This window comes from Hypanus sabinus, chromosome 28 (genome assembly GCF_030144855.1).
Source record: "Hypanus sabinus isolate sHypSab1 chromosome 28, sHypSab1.hap1, whole genome shotgun sequence".
Taxonomy (NCBI): Eukaryota; Metazoa; Chordata; class Chondrichthyes; order Myliobatiformes; family Dasyatidae; genus Hypanus; species Hypanus sabinus.
In genome coordinates, this window is record NC_082733.1 from 43020177 (window position 1) to 43037885 (window position 17709).

Here is a 17709-nt window from a genome sequence, read left to right on the forward strand (position 1 = left end):
AAGTTTAAGGGAGGTTGGGGAAACATTGGGAATGATGGAAGGTGAGGAAAAGTGGATGAGTCCTGATAGAAATTCAAGTTTATTGTCATCTGACTGTAGATATATACAACCAAATGAAACGTTTCTCTGGACCATGGAGCACCTACAATACATGTATCACACACAGCACATAGACCAAAATATTGCCACAATTAAGTTAATAAAATATAATTCAAGTTGCACATGAGGTGTACATCACATGTAAATAGCAAACAGCTGTCTGACCTAGTGATGAGCCCTTGGAGATGATGGGGTTTTCATCAGTCTGCAGGGTTTGCTTTCTGTGCCGCGTTCTGTTCTGTGTGGACGCCTGCAGTGATTGGTTTTCCTGCCGTCCTGCTGCTCCTCAAGGCTCTTTCCTAACCTTGACCTTGGTGTCCAGAGCCTGGTTGGGCCTGACCAATGGTGCCGCTCCGAGTGTTCCCGTGCATTCAGTTCATTTGCAGAGTTGAAGGGATGCAGCCTGACACTTCGCAAAGCCAGCTTGTCTCAGGAAACTTATGTCAGGGGATTGGTGAACTTCTAAAGGTTGGGGAGATGATGTGGTGCATCTTCTCCCTGTAAACACTGTAATCCTCGGCATTCCATGGAGCACCATCCCCCAATGGGTGTCATGGTAACGCAGCAGCTGGAATGATGCTTTCCAGCTTTCCAGTGATCGGGGTTCCGTTCCGCCTCTCTGAGGAGTTTCTACATTCTCCCCGTGACTGTTGAGTTTCCTGTGGGTGCTTTGGTTCATCTCGCATTCCAACGATGTTTGGGTTAGGATTAGTAAGTCGTGGGCATGCTCTGTAGGTGCCCTCAGCACATCCTCAGACTGTGTTAGTCAAAGACGTGAATGACATATTTCATTGTATTTTTTGATGACAGTCTTTATTCTCAACTCATTTACCCCTGTGATCTCAGTTCCTCTACCACTGGTACTGCTGCCTGGGCCCCGAGCTTTGGGATTCTCTCCCTCACGCTCCCACCCATTCTGACCTCAAACACAAACCCTCAATGATCTTGTTAAAGATTAAGCAAACAGTGACGTGAAATCAAACTAGCGAAGATGGTGCTGGGCAGCCCGCAATTATCTCCATACGGACAGGAGATAGAGAGCTGAATGATCTGGTGTCATGGCAACATTGCCCTCAATGTCAGCAAAACGAAAGAGCTGGTCATTGACCGCAGGAGAAGCGGGAGGGGGCAGTGCCAAGCTTCTGTCTACATCAATGATGTTGAGGTAGAGAGCTTCAGGTTGCTAGGAATGAACATCGCCAATAGCCTGTTATGATCAAACCATGTCGATCCCACATCGAAGAAAGCTCAGCAGTACCTCTGCTTCCTCAGGAGCCTGAAGAAATTTGGTATGTCCTTGTCAATACTTCCCAATTTTTATTGATCCCTCACAGAGAGCATAAATCTCTTTATGTTACTTGGTGGGAAGTCTTGTTTGAAAATCACAAGACCATAAGTTAAAGGAGCAGAATTAGGCCATTGGGCCCATTGTCTGCTTTGCCATTCCATCATGGCTGAACCACTCCCACTCAGCCCTAATCTCCTTCCTTCTGCCCTTGACTCTTCATGCCCTGACCAATCAAGACCCATCAACCTTGACTTGGCCTTCACGGCCACCTGTGACAACGAATTCCACGGATTCACACCTTTCCGGCTAAAGAAATTCCTCCTCATCTCTGTTATAAATGGACGTCCCTCTATTCTAATCCTAGACTCCCCCACTATAGGAAACATCCTCTCCAGGTCCACTCCATCGAGGCCTTTCAACTTTCAATGGGTTTCAGTGACATCTTTCAATCTGGAATCATTCTCATGAACTTCCTCTGAACCCTCTCCAATGTTATTTTCTTTTTTAAACGTTGTTTTTGATTGTAAGACTCTGCTGGACATTAAGAACGTAAGGTGCTGCAAGCCTACCCCATCGACAGTTTGCTCGTTGGTGGAGAAACTGAAGGAACTGGTCTTGTGACCGTGACAGAGAGGTGTCGGTGTGCGAAGGTGACTCTCTTGCTTTTCTTGTGATCGCAAGACCCTGCTGGACATTGGTGGTGTGGAGCGCTGCAAGTCCAATTCATTGCTGTATTGGTGAATGGGTGGGGTAGGCGGTGGGGAGCTGCGTGCCGAGGACTGGGTCTCAAGCTGCCCGGGGGGAGGCGCTGAAGTCGGGCACTCCACCTGAATGCTGGAGGTGGTGTGGTGCGGCATCTGAGCTGCAGTTGGTGCTGCCCCCCAGTGTTCGCTTGGCAGAAGACAAGCTGTACAGGTAGTCCCCGAGTTACGACTTACCGACAACTCGTACTTATGAACCGAGGAAGGAGAATGCCGTCCACCATTTTAAGTCGGATCGCAACGCCGTCCACCATTTTAAGTCGTTGCTGTGTTGAGTGCTGGGCTGGAGAACGGAGGTTCCCAAGTTTGATTTAGTGACAGACCGCTCCTGTGCCAGGTTGATGTTGAGATCACAACTTGACCTTGTAAAAAAAACATAGCCACCTCCAGTTTAAATTCCCACTCGGAATATTGTGGAGAATCAAACACCCAAATCCAGCAGAACCCCCACTTGTCCCATTTAACCTATCTCAGTAGCGGTGGAGTTTAGGACCCAGCGGACCTTGGAATCCACCACCCGCAGTGTTTCTGTTCCATTGACGGGAAGCGATCGCAATTGAAAATAAAGTGGAAATAATAAAGTGTTTGGAAAGAGGTGAAACACCATCGGTCATTGGAAAAGCATTAGGCTACAGTCGGTCAACGATGGAACAATTTTAAAGGATAAAGTGAGAATAATGGAGTACGTGAAAGGCCTGCCCCAGTGAAAGCTACAATTATTATTAAGCAACGCAGTGGTTTAATCATTGGAATACATATGTTTCTTAAGTGTTTTATATGCATAGAGAGGTAAAATATATATTATATACTAAGACAAACGTTTGACTAACTGACACTAAATAATACCGAATGTACTTGTTCCAACTTACGTACAAATCCGACTTAAAGACGGACTCAGGAACGGAACTCGTACGTTACCTGGGGACTGCCTGTATTGTGTATGACCGCAGACTGCTGCAACGTTTATGGACTCAGGAACTTGGACTATATGTAGCGTAGCTGTACGGCACACTACATAATAATGTTCAGCAGAACAACAGCAAAACAAACCACTTTCCCACTCATATACACACAAATGGGCCTCCAATCCCAGGACTGGTCACCTCCAGTCCTGCTGGTAATGATATTTCCCCATCGCAACAGATCCTTGTCTTCCTCGTTTCACTTCTTACCTCCTTCTGCGTAAGTCGGGCGGTACGGTGGCGAAGTGGTTCGCATACTGCTATTATAGCATTAGCGAACTGGGTTCATTTCCTGCCGCTGCCTGTAAGGAGTTTGTACATTCTCCCTGTGACTGCATGGGTGAGCTCCGATTTTCACCCACAGTCCAAAGATCTTCTGGTTAGTCGGATAATTGGTGACGAGGATGCAATTGGGCGCTGTTGGCTCATTGGGCCAGAAGGAGTGGTTACTGTGCTGTATCTCTGGGGGAGAAAAGGCTAATTTATTCAGCATTGTTGAAGAATATTTTCCAATTAACTATCCGGTCCAGAAGGTTACTAATGTATCACGAGTGAATCTGCTGCCTGGCCTATTGAGTTCTGCCAGCATTTTGTGTTTTTTATGAGGTTACTAATGTATATTACATTGTATTCCTCCTTGGTTTTAGTTATAAAAGGAACACCATGGGAGCTGTGGAAACATGTTGTTCCAACAAAGCTAATCTTCAGAGAGTTCTGTGTGAGTTATCACTGTGACCTTTCACCTTAGCAACCGTTGTGGAAAGTGGAGTGAAGTTGTCATCTCCGCTGCCTGGACTCTGAAAGCCCAGGTCCGTCCCCAGCTCTGGTTAGACCACACTTGGAGTTGATCGGGTTGTTATGAGGGCTCACAGTGAGTTGGCCTTCATTAGTAGGGGAGCTGAGTTTAAAAACCGTGAGGTAATGTTGCAGCTCTACAAAACCCTGGGCAAGCCACACTGGGAGTATTGTATTTAGTTCTGGTCCCCTCATTATAGGAAGGATAGAGAGGGTGCAGAGGAGATTTACCAGAATGCTCTCTGAATTAGCGATTATGTCTTCTTGAGTATAGGTTGAGCTAACTAGGGCTTTTCTCTTTGGAGCGAAGGACTATAAAAGATTACTTAATAGAGGTGCATAAGATAATAAGAGGCAATAATCTAGTGGACAGCCAACGTCTTTCTCCCAGGGTGGAAATGGCTAATACGAGAGGGCATAATTTTAAGGTGATTAAAGGAAAGTATGGGGGGCGGGTGTTGTCAAAGGTAGATTCTTTAAACAGAGAATGATCAGTGCATTGAACAACCTGTCAGGGATGGTGGTTGTAATGAGCTTCTCTGGTCTGTGCAGGGCGCCAGAGAGTGTTGGTTCGATGAGTTCATTGCTATCTTAATGAGTATCATCAATCCCTGCTGTTTTCTTTTAATCTTGTAAATTGATTCTAACTGGCGTGGGTTTTCCACTTTCCATAATTATTTAAAAGGAACTCCTGATTAGCACTTATCACAGGGTTCTTGTTTCGAGAATGATTCATCTCGGGATGTTGCTCAGTCATCCCACCGATGTTCTGCTGGAGTTCCTATGTATAAACCTGCTTCTGTCTCCACTTGGAGAGTCTGCTGTCCCTCCCCACCTGGGTTCAGTCATTGCTGGCGCACCTCGCGACAGTGGTAGAGGAGGATACATTAAGAACATTTATGAAATTCTTAGACACGTGGATGAAAAGTAAATAGGGCTATGTAGGAGGGAAGGCTTAGATTGATCTTGAGATTAAGTTAAAAGGTCGGCACGATATTATTAGCCGAATGGTCTGTACGGTGTTATACTGTTCTCTGTTCCCCCTGTTCCACCTCCTCACATGGTTCAAGACCCTTGAACTGCTTGGTTTCCATCACAGTTCCCAGCCTGGAAGTGAGTTTGCCCTTCGTCCGGGACTTTTGGAAGACAGTTCCTAAGTTGTTGAGACGTTTGGAGAGAGGCTCGTCTAATGCAGTCGGCAGCTGCCAATGCCGGTCTCTCAGGCACACTGGCAGGCTGTCGCACAGCATTTACTATTCAGCTGGAGATCTCGACAATGCTCCCATTATTGTCACCAACATACATCAAACCAACAAGCTGAATATCCCACAAGAAAGAGACTCGACCTTGAATTCAGGCAACGATTACCTTGCTGATTTAACAGCCCCTAATAGCATGGTGGTTAGCGTACGCTTTACAGCACCAGTAATTTCCGACTGTTGTCGGTGAGGAGTCTGTACGTTCCAACTTGTTCCAACTTACGTACAAATCCGACTTAAAGACGGACTCAGGAACGGAACTCGTACGTTACCTGGGGACTGCCTGTATTGTGTATGACCGCAGACTGCTGCAACGTTACCGGTTAGGGTCAGTAAGCTGTGGACATGCTGTGTGGTTACAGAAGCATGGTGACACTTGGGGCTGCCCCCAGCACATTCTGTGTTGGTCATTGAAGCAAAAAAACGACACATTTCACTGTTTCAATGGATATGTGGCAAATAAAGGAAATGTCTAATCTTTAATCTTTCTGTGTGCGATGCCCTGGTTCATAATTTTACTGTTGCGCTGTATGTATTTTATTTTGGCAGTTCTGTGAGAGCAGTCTGTTCTATTTTCATGCTTGTTCGGGCTACTGTTGAAGATAAGAAATCCGATTAGGATGGTTGGATTAAGAGAGGTTTCTCTGGTGAGGGACACTGACGTTGGGCTTGGGGCTTTTGTTCAAGAGTTGATGAAGAGAGAAGACTGGTCGTAGCATACGGTCTGGTGGGAAAACCATTTCTTCGAGATGGATTGTGAGTGACGTTTGGAAGGTGGGGTGTCATATAGAGCATAGAATAGTACAGAACAGTACAGACCCTTCGGCCCACAATGTTGTGCCGACTCTTAAACCCTGCCTCCCATCTATCCCCCCCCACCTTAAATTCTTCCATATACCTGTCTAGTAATCTCTTAAATTTCACTAGTGTATCTGCCACCACCACTGACTCAGGCAGTGCATTCCACGCACCAACCTCTCTCTGAGTGAAAAACCTTCCTCTAATATCCCCCTTGGACTTCCCTCCCCTTACCTTAAAGCCATGTCCTCTTGTACTGAGCAGTGGTGCCCTGGGGAAGAGGCACTGGCTGTCCACTCTGTCTATTCCTCTTAATATCTTGTACACCTCTATCTTGTCTCCTCTCATCCTCCTTATCTCCAAAGAGTAAAGCCCTAGCTCGCTTAATCTCTGATTATAATCCATACTCTCTAAACCAGGCAACATCCTGGTAAATCTCCTCCGTACCCTTCCTATAGTGAGATGACCAGAACTGGACACAGTACTCCAAGTGTAGCCTAAGAGCTGCATCATTTCCTTGTGACTCTTAAACTCTATCCCTCGACTTATGAAAGCTAACACCCCATAAGCTTTCTTAACTACAGGTAGATAGGGTAGATAAGAAAGCTTATGGGGTGTTAGCTTTCATAAGTCGAGGGATAGAGTTTAGGAGTTGCGAGGTAATGATGCAGCTCTACAAAACTCTGGTTCAGCCACAATTGATGTGGAGAAATGTGTGCCATTTAGTTAGGATGGTCGGGTTAAGGGGAGGTTTCTCGGGTGAGGGACACTAAGATTGGCTTGTGGCTGTTGTTGATGAAGAACCGGTTGTAGCATACGATCCGGTGGGAGACCCGTTTGTTCAGGATGGATTGTGAGTGACGTTCGGAAGGTGGTGTGAGCTTTCACGTTGACCAAGGGCCCAGTGCATGAGTGACAGAGAAGTTCAAGATGAGCTCCAGTTTGTGCACATTTGACTGTTCAATTAGGATGGGCCCTTTTCTTTTCGTTATTCTTCACTAACCTTTCAGTTCAGATTCATAAATATAATTCCTTTAATCGTATGCCGTGTACTGTCTGTTATTTCGTGGCATTATTTTGTAACAGGGTGGCAAGTTACAAACCGCGGTTTGGGGTGGGATTGAGCACGCCTGAATCTCACGAGTTTGGCGGGCCCAGAGGTTGTCTTCCCTCGACTCGCGTAGCCAAGAAAACCAGGTGTTTCACGCGCAAAGCCAAAGACAGCTGGCTAGTGTGGTTCTGGTATTTATTCCCTGAGGATCCCCCTCCCATACCCTCTCCTCCCGACTCAGGTTGAGGTATAAAGAGCTGAGGGCCCCGCTGGAGAGTTTGAAGCCAGGCCATATCCACTCGAGACGGAGACCGGGAGAGGGATGTGAAGGATTATTTGTGTCATATGGGGAAGTGAGGGATCTGAATCTGTGGGGTAATTTGGGGGATCGGGACCACAAGAGACCTGTTGAAGGGTCTGATAACAGTGGGAATCTGAATGTGATGGGGTCTGAAACCCAGCACTCTGCTGCGATTTGGATGCCCCAGTGCTGCCTGTCTACAGGAGCTCCCCACTCCCTGCCTCATACTAATGAGCAGTTGCAATTGTTTGGCTCTTGGAACTCAGCAATTAGTTTAATTGACTGTCAGTCTGGAAGGATAACTGGAAGTACAGGTCGTATGTCTGGATAACAGCCAGCCACGAGACACACAGTCCCAGTGTCCGTACCCTCCCATAGTGTGACACCCCTTCAGTTTCCCGACATACTTTACTCTGTTCAGACTTCCTGTGTGGTGAACCATGCAAGAGGTCACAAGCACGTAAGAAACAAGAGCAGGGGTCGGCCATCTGTCCCGTTGAACCTGCTCCACCATTCAATAAGATCATGTCTGATCTGGCTGGGAACTCAGCCCCACCTACCTGCCTTTACCCACGTTATTCAAAAATCTGTGTCTTACATGACAGCGGATTCCGGTTAATTGGGACACGTTTTGTCTCGATTGTACATTTTGCCCCAATAAGCCAAAAGTTTCATGGAAATAGTTAAAAAGGTAAAAAAAAAAGACAAACAGAGTAACAAATTATGTATTTAAATGAAACACAGAACAAATTAGAGCAGTATCAATACTACGACAGTACTATAAAACTGTGTATTGGTTCCAAATAGTTATCGACAAAGGAATTCATCCAGGTGTACACAATGAACAAAATCAGTCCTAACACTTGGTGTAGATAATGGACTGCCTTCCTACAATACTGTCAATGATTGCATCCTCCAAATCTTTATTTTCATTGTAACGTTCAAGGTGACTGTTAATACCTTCAAATTGTTTGTAGTTTCTAACTTGTTGAGGTAGTGAAGTCATTTCATTTTCACTCCTGGCTGTTTCCGGCATCTCCAAGCCTGAATGCCTGAAACTGCAGTGAACAGAACCGTTCCAAACTGTCTTGCTGCTTACTTCTCGACAACTACCAGTGAGAAAAATCACTGCTTTTTGAACACAAGAAATGCACCTGATGCTATTTTAATATTGATCACTGTAAGCATGGTGTAACGTTTAACGGTGTACAAATGTACATGAGTTTAGAACCTGTTCGGCAATAGTCTCATGCCCCAATTAAACAGCATCGTGCTCCAAATAAGCAAACGGAATACTGGCAATTCCCTCGCTGGTTTTTGATCTTTAAGAATTGTTCCAAATAAACAGCTGCCTCAATAGTTCAGTTAACCCGAAGACACTGAATTTAATGAGGTAGTCTGTACTGCTTCCCTGGGTAGAGAATTCCACACTGTGGGAAAAGCAGTTTCTCCTCAACTCTGCCATGAATCTGTTGCCCCAAATATACAATTAGGTACCATTAGAAAGAACTTCCCTGTCTCTATGTCATCTGAACCTTTTATAATTTCCTTTGTTTCTCCTGCAGGGGTTCCCAACCGTTTTAATGCCATGGACATCTACCATTCACCAAGGGGTCCATGGACCCCAGGTTGGGAAGCACTGTTCAAATTAAAATTTATTATCAGAGTACATACATATCACTACATAAAACCCTGAATTTGTTTTTCAGCAGACATACTGAGCAAATCTACAAAACAGTAACTAAACAGGATCAATTAACAACAAATGATGCAAATACAAATATAAATAAATATCAATAAATAATGTATGAAGTAACAAAATAGAGTCCTTAAAGTGAGATCATTGGTTGTGAGAATACCAGGAGTGTAGTTATCCGCTTTTGTTCATGAGCCTGATGGTTGAGGGGTAGTAACGGTTCTGGAACCTGGTGGAATGATTCCTGAGGCTCCTGTACCTTCTACCTGATGGCCCCAGTAAGAAAAGAGCCTGGCCTGGGTGGCGAGGATCTCTGATGATGGATGCTGCTTTTCTACAGCACTGTTTCATGTAGATGTGCTCAATGGTTGGGAAGGTTTTACCCATGACGTACTGGGCTGAAGCCACTACCTTTTGCAGGATTTTCCACTCAAAGGCATTGGTGTTCCCATACCAGGCCATAATTCAGCCAGTCAGCACACCTTCCACCACACATCTGTAGAGGTTTGCCAAGGTTTTTGATGACATGCCGAATCTCTGCAGATTCCTGAGGAAGTAGAGGCACTGTCGTGCTTTCTTTGCAATTATATTTATATGATGGGTCCAGGACAGGTCCTCTGAGATAGTGACACCGAGGAATTTAAAGTCACTGAACTTCTCCACCTCTGATCCTCCGATGATTACTGGCTCATGCATCTCTAGTTTCCATCTCCTGAAGTTCACAATCAGTTCCTTGGTCTTATTGACATTGAGTGAGACGTTGTTGTTATGAAACCACAGCCAAATTTTCATCACCACCTTTGATACAGCCCACAACAGTGGTATTGTCAGCAAACTTGTATGTGATGTTAGAGTTGTACTTAGCCACACAGTCCGATGTAAACGACACTCCTATACAAACCACAGACCGATGTCAACTACACTCCGATACAAACCACAGTCCGATGTCAACTACACTCCGATACAAATCACAGTCCGATGTCAACTACACTCCGATACAAACCACAGTCCGATGTCAACTACACTCCGATACAAACCACAGTCCGATGTCAACTACACTCCGATACAAACCACAGTCCGATGTCAACTACACTCCGATACAAACCACAGTCCGATGTCAACTACACTCCGATACAAACCACAGTCCGATGCCAACTACACTCCGATACAAACCACAGACCGATGCCAACTACACTCCGATACAAACCACAGTCCGATGTCAACTACACTCCGATACAAACCACAGTCCGATGTCAACTACACTCCGATACAAACCACAGTCCGATGTCAACTACACTCCGATACAAACCACAGTCCGATGTCAACTACACTCCGATACAAACCACAGTCCGATGCCAACTACACTCCGATACAAACCACAGTCCGATGTCAACTACACTCCGATACAAACCACAGTCCGATGTCAACTACACTCCGATACAAACCACAGTCCGATGTCAACTACACTCCGATACAAACCACAGTCCGATGTCAACTACACTCCGATACAAACCACAGTCCGATGTCAACTACACTCCGATACAAACCACAGTCCGATGTCAACTACACTCCGATACAAACCACAGTCCGATGTCAACTACACTCCGATACAAACCACAGTCCGATGTCAACTACACTCCGATACAAACCACAGTCCGATGCCAACTACACTCCGATACAAACCACAGTCCGATGTCAACTACACTCCGATACAAACCACAGTCCGATGTCAACTACACTCCGATACAAACCACAGTCCGATGTCAACTACACTCCGATACAAACCACAGTCCGATGTCAATTACACTCCGATACAAACCACAGTCCGATGTCAACTACACTCCGATAGAAACTACAGTTCGATATAAACCACAGTTCGATGTAAACAATAGTCCATTCCAATATCACATCAATCTCAGAATTTAAATAGCCTCCTCTGTCAGCATTGAGGAAAGTGACCACTCAAATACAAGCCTCCTGTGGAGAGTGACCGGTGACCCGGCCTCCTGTGGAGAGTGACCATTGACCCGGCCTCCAGTGGAGCATGACCATTGACCCGGCCTCCTGTGGAGAGTGACCATTGACCCGGCCTCCTGTGGAGAGTGACCGGTGACCCGGCCTCCTGTGGAGAGTGACCGGCGACCTGGCCTCCTGTGGAGAGTGACAGGCGACCCGACCTCCAGTGGAGAGTGACCATTGACCCGGCCTCCTGTGGAGAGTGACCGGTGACCCGACCTCCAGTGGAGAGTGACCATGGACCGGGCCTCTGTGGAGAGTGACCAGTGACCCGTCCTCCAGTGGAGAGTGACCATGGACCGGGCCTCCTGTGGAGAGTGACCATTGACCCGGCTTCCTGTGGAGAGTGACCATTGACCCGGCCTCCAGTGGAGAGTGACCGGTGACCCGACCTCCTGTGGAGAGTGACCATTGACCCGACCTCCTGTGGAGAGTGACCATTGACCCGGCCTCCAGTGGAGAGTGACCGGCGACCCGACCTCCAGTGGAGAGTGACCATTGACCCGGCCTCCAGTGGAGAGTGACCGGTGACCCGACCTCCTGTGGAGAGTGACCATTGACCCGACCTCCTGTGGAGAGTGACCATTGACCCGGCCTCCAGTGGAGAGTGACCGGCGACCTGACCTCCTAAGGAGAGTGACCATTGACCCGGCCTCCTGTGGAGAGTGACCGGTGACCCGACCTCCTGTGGAGAGTGACCATTGACCCGACCTCCTGTGGAGAGTGACCATTGACCCGGCCTCCAGTGGAGAGTGACCGGCGACCCGACCTCCCGTGGAGAGTGACCATTGACCCGGCCTCCAGTGGAGAGTGACCGGTGACCCGACCTCCTGTGGAGAGTGACCATTGACCCGACCTCCTGTGGAGAGTGACCATTGACCCGGCCTCCTGTGGAGAGTGACCATTGACCCGACCTCCTGTGGAGAGTGACCATTGACCCGGCCTCCTGTGGAGAGTGACCGGTGACCCGACCTCCAGTGGAGAGTGACCATGGACCGGGCCTCTGTGGAGAGTGACCAGTGACCCGTCCTCCAGTGGAGAGTGACCAGTGACCCGTCCTCCAGTGGAGAGTGACCATTGACTGGACCTCCTGTGGAGAGTGACCGGTGACCCAACCTCCAGTGGAGAGTGACAGGTGACCCAACCTCCCGTGGAGAGTGACCATTGACCCGGCCTCCAGTGGAGAGTGACCGGCGACCCGACCTCTGTGGAGAGTGACCAGTGACCCGACCTCCTGTGGAGAGTGACCGGCGACCCAGCCTCCTGTGGAGAGTGACCGGTGACCCAGCCTCCTGTGGAGAGTGACCGGTGACCCGACCTCCTGTGGAGAGTGACCGGTGACCCAGCCTCCTGTGGAGAGTGACTGGCGACCCAGCCTCCTGTGGAGAGTGACCGGCGACCCAGCCTCCTGTGGAGAGTGACCGGTGACCCAGCCTCCTGTGGAGAGTGACTGGCGACCCAGCCTCCTGTGGAGAGTGACCGGTGACCCGACCTCTGTGGAGAGTGACCGGTGACCCGACCTCCTGTGGAGAGTGACCGGTGACCCGACCTGCTGTGGAGAGTGACTGGCGACCCAGCCTCCTGTGGAGAGTGACCGGTGACCCGACCTCCTGTGGAGAGTGACCATTGACTGGACCTCCAGTGGAGAGTGACCTTTGACCCGGCCTCCTGTGGAGAGTGACCATTGACCCGGCCTCCTGTGGAGAGTGACTGGCGACCCAGCCTCCTGTGGAGAGTGACCATTGACTGGACCTCCTGTGGAGAGTGACCGGTGACCCAGCCTCCTGTGGAGAGTGACCGGTGACCCGACCTCCTGTGGAGAGTGACCGGTGACCCAGCCTCCTGTGGAGAGTGACCGGTGACCCAGCCTCCTGTGGAGAGTGACTGGCGACCCAGCCTCCTGTGGAGAGTGACCGCCGATCCCGGCCTCCTGTGGAGAGTGACCGGTGACCCGACCTCCTGTGGAGAGTGACCGGTGACCCAGCCTCCTGTGGAGAGTGACCGGTGACCCAGCCTCCTGTGGAGAGTGACTGGCGACCCAGCCTCCTGTGGAGAGTGACCGGTGACCCGACCTCCTGTGGAGAGTGACCATTGACTGGACCTCCAGTGGAGAGTGACCATTGACCCGGCCTCCTGTGGAGTGTGACTGGCGACCCAGCCTCCTGTGGAGAGTGACCATTGACTGGACCTCCTGTGGAGAGTGACCGCCGATCCCGGCCTCTGTGGAGAGTGACCGGTGACCCGACCTCCAGTGGAGCGTGACCACTCGCTCTCCTCTGCCTTCGCTTTGATGTTTCAATCTTCTCCGATGCTTTAATCGCCAAGAAATGGAATCAATCATGGCCCCACACCCTGCCTCTGGTCTTCTTCTTGAGCCAGCTCGTTCTCGCGATCCTCTCCTGGAATTTTCTCAGGGAGAACAGAGTACTCGATCGCCCAATAGAACTCCAAACCATAAGTCACAGACTCCAACAGACTTTGAAACACAATTAAGGTAAAAAAAATAAGTAGAAGACATAGAAAAAAAGATTGACTATCTGGAAGATGTCACCTGAGGTATCATTGTTCTCTGGAGCCATCTTGGTCCACTGTAACCTAGTGTGTCTAAGTCAAACTGGTCCAGACATCACCTTGTCCACAGGTGTGGAGACATATGGGGCAAATGTAGGCAAAGATGACAAGCTGAGGCAGGTATCATAGTTGGCATGGTAACACGTACATGGAGGGTCTTGTTCCAAAATGGTGTGAGTCCAGACGAAGGGTCTCGGCCCAAAATGTCGACAGTGCTTCTCCCTATAGATGCTGCCTGGTCTGCTGCGTTCCACCAGTGTTTTGTGTGTGTGGCTTGAATTTCCAGCATCTGCAGATTTCTTCCTGTTTCCTCCAGGATTTTGTGTGTGTTGCGTCTGCAGAATCTCTTGTGTTTGAGGTCAGCATGGAGATGTTGGGCTGAAGGGCCTTCCTCTGTTCTGCATAGAGTCATAGAGCTCTGTAGCACAGAAACAGGCCCTTCAGCCCATCTAGTCTGTGCCAATGTGCTGTTAAGCTTAATGCCATGGACCTGCATGTGGACCATAACCTTCCATACCCCTCCCAACCATGTCCTTGAAAGTGAGTCTGTAGGTTTTGGAAACCGTTCAGTGTTGAGGTGAGGGAAGTTATCCACGCTGGTTCCGGAGCCTGGTGGTAGAAGGGTAAAAACTGTTCCTGAATCTGGTGGTGTGTGACCTAAGGCTCCTGTACCTCCTTCCTGATGGTAGTATTGAGAAGAGAGCATGGCCTGGAATGTGGGGGGGTGGGGGAGTCCTTGATGTTGGTTCCTATTTGTAAACGTGCTCAGTGACGGGGAGAACTTTGCCTGCAATGGACTGTATCACAGACACGTCAGCTTGTGATTTGACTGGGAGTGCTTTCTGGAAGGTTCTGTTGCTTTGTGCTAATTCAGGGAGCTTTATTGTCACGGGCAGCACTTCTGGAGCGAGGACAGGGAATAAGCCCCTGTAGGCATTCGTACTGTTGACGTCTGTGGGTTGGATGGCCAGTTCCTAGCCCTGTGCGGTGTCGAAGCAGATTGCGCTAATTACCGTGGGCCTGCCATTGAAGTGACAGGGTGTACGCTGTGTCCAAGGTGACAGCGTTGCACACTGTCCAGCCCTCCAGTACTACTCACTTCGGCCGAAAATCTCAAAACAACTCGACCGGTGAATGTTGTCAGTTTGAGCAGAACTGTCCCTAATGTTCTTTGTCTCTCTCCCCATCCCTGGTTCTCAGTCACATCTCATTCCTGGAGACAGGGTGACTGACTGTACTTCATTAGGAGTTTGAGGAGATTTGTTATGTCACCAATGACTCTCACAGATTTCTACAGAGGCACTGTGGAGAGTATTCTGGCTGTTTGCAGCTCTGTCTGGTGTGGAGAGGCCACTGCACAGGATCGGAAAAAGCTGCTGAGGGTTCTGAACTCAGCCAGCTCCATCATGGGCATTAGCCTCCCTGGCATTGAGAACGTCTTCAAAAGCTCGTCCCTCAAGAAGGTGTTGTCTGCCATTAAAGACCCTCACCACCCAGGACATGCCCCCTTCTCATTTCTACCATCAGGGAGGAGGTACAGGAGCCTGAAGACACACACTCAACGATTCAGGAACAGCTACTTCGCCTCCACCATCAGGTTCCTGAACACAGGAGCACTCTCTCACTATTTTGCTCTCTATTTACATTATCTATAGTACCAAAAGACCACACAAGATAGTAGCAGAATTAGGCCAGTTGACCATCAATTCCGCTCCATCATGGCTGATTTATTGTCTCTCTCAACCCCATTCTCCCCATAATCTTTGACACCCTGACTAACGAAGAACCTATCAATAATACCATAAGACATAGGAGCAGAATTAGGCCATTCAGCCTGTCAAGTCTGCTCCTATCTTTTAGTTAATTATATATTCTTATTGTAATTTATAGCAACTTCTTTGTCTTGCACTGTACTACTGTTGTAAAACAAATTTCATAATGTTCTGTATGCCAATGATAACAGGTCTGATTCTGACACTCATCAACAGCATCTTTCCTTCTCCAGGATCAGAATCAGAATCAGGTTTAATATCACAGTAAATGTCGTGAAACTTCTTGTCTTTGTGGCAGCAGTACATTGTAATACACGATTATAGAGAAAACTGTAAATGTATATGTACTAAATAGTTAAATAAGTAGTGCAAAATAAAATAGGAAAGTAGTGAGGTAGCGTTCATGGGTTCAATGTCCATTCAGAAATTGGATGGCAGAGGAGAAGCTGTTTACTGAATCGCTGAGTGCCCACCTTCAGACTTCTGCACCTCCTACCTGACGGTAGCATTGAGAAGCTCCCATCAGTCAATGCAAAGAGTAGCTCATTGAGTGAGGTGGGAAGGACGTGAGTTTAGATTAAAGATAAAGATTTGCTTTATTTGTCACACATTCATCTACTGTGAAATGTGTTGTATGTGTCAACCGAGGATGTGCTGGGGGCAGCCCGCAAGTATCGCCACGCTTCCGGCATCAACATAACTTGCCCTCAACTCACTGTTGCTAACCCGTGCACCTTTGGAATGTGGGAGGAAACTGGAGCACCCTGAGGAAGCCCATGGGGAGAACGGTGGAAATTGAACCTTGATTGGCGTGGCAGGAATTGAACCCTGATCGGTTGGCGGAAATAGAATTGAATCCTGATCAGTGTGGCAGGAATTGAATTCCAATCGACGTGACGGGGATTGAATCCCGATCGACTTGACAGGAATTGAACCTCGATCAGTGCTGCCACTAACTGCTATGCTTCTGCACCGCCCATGTTACCAAGAGATTTCAATAGCCTGAGGTTCTAGCAGGGGCTGCAGGTACAGTCAATCCAGCGGGGACTAAACTCATGATTCTGGCTTCTTCATTCTTCCTTTCCAGTTCTGATGAAGGTCTCGGCCGAAACGTAGACTGCTATTTCCCGTCCATCGATGCTGCCTGACTTGCTGAGATCCTCCAGCACTGTGTGTGTGTGTGTGTGTGTGTGTGTGTGTGTGTGTGTGGCTGAAGAATTGCAGCATCTGCAGAGACTCTTGTTGTTCCTCATGTTCCTGTTATTTTTTTTCAGCGGGATGCCAAAGGCCACTACCTGATCGATCTCCTCTGCCGTCACATGAACCTGCTGGAAAAGGACTACTTCGGAATCAGGTTTGTGGACCCTGACAAACAGAGGGTAGGTTCTGGGAGAGCCTGTGGGCACCAGTCGAGCGCTGTCAGAGTCTTTTGTGCCCTGGCTTTTCCCCACCGAATCTCTTCCCCTTTTATATGCTGTGAACAATGTCTTGGTTTGAAGCCATGGGTCAGTCTCAAAGGGCTGAATGGACTCCAACATAGACCCTTTGTCTGGTTAAAGCTTCCTGTGCACCTTCGGACCATGTGGAGGCCAGTCAGCCCTTTACAGCTGCTTTCCCATTCAGTGGAATGGGGCTGCTTGATCTCTACCTGCCTAGATCAATAATCCCACACCTTTAAAATTCTATCAGTCTCAATTCTGACATTTCCTCCTGGATTCTGTTTTTCTTTTGGGGGGGAGGCAGTGGAGGATGTGTGGGGGGAGTACTTCCCAAAAGGTCTGACCATATTTTAATGTTCTTGACTCAGTCCACCCGGACTTGTCACGTTGACCTTCGGCATTCGTGGGCAAGCACCTGTAAGAGTGGAAGAGATTATCTTGGACAGAGAGGCCAGCGCGCTTAACGAAGGAGCAGCCTGCTCCCCCCTTGCATGAACAAAAGGCACGGCTAAACTTGACGGGGCCGACTCCTCAAGCCTGAAGCGTCGGCTGTTTACTCATTTCCGTAGGTGCTGCCTGACCCGCTGAGTTCCTCCAGCGGCTCTCTCTGGATTTCCAGCATCTGCAGAATCTCTGTATTTATGAAGCTGTCTGCGCTGTACGTTTCATGCAAGACCCAGGAGCAGGCTGAGTCCTCAGAGGGAAATTTTATGGTGTTTGGCCAGATTTCAGGGGAGGAGGGAGTCGTGCCCTGTTCCTCCATTGGTTATACTCTTGGAGCACTCCAGAGAGTGGGGCGCTAGATCCGACACACGAGCGCATTACTGAGCGAAGGGTACGTTCTCAGGGTCTCCCCTTTGGGTCGAGGATTTGCCTGCATGTGAGAATGGCACCAGTTGGA

At 48.5% G+C, this 17709-nt stretch overlaps 1 protein-coding gene across 8 annotated transcripts in view; it reads left to right on the top strand.

Annotated features, from left to right (window-relative positions):
- The window catches only part of LOC132382636 (FERM domain-containing protein 5), a 171144-nt gene that overhangs the window by 90169 nt on the left and 63266 nt on the right, over nucleotides 1-17709 (top strand). For 4 of the 8 annotated variants that reach the window (XM_059953050.1, XM_059953051.1, XM_059953049.1 and 1 more), the window contains one exon: nucleotides 16644-16748. In XM_059953050.1, the coding sequence (XP_059809033.1) occupies nucleotides 16644-16748 (105 nt within the window). Of the gene's footprint in view, nucleotides 1-16643; nucleotides 16749-17709 lie in introns of those variants that run through there. The other 4 variants (XM_059953052.1, XM_059953053.1, XM_059953054.1 and 1 more) reach the window with 2 other exon arrangements.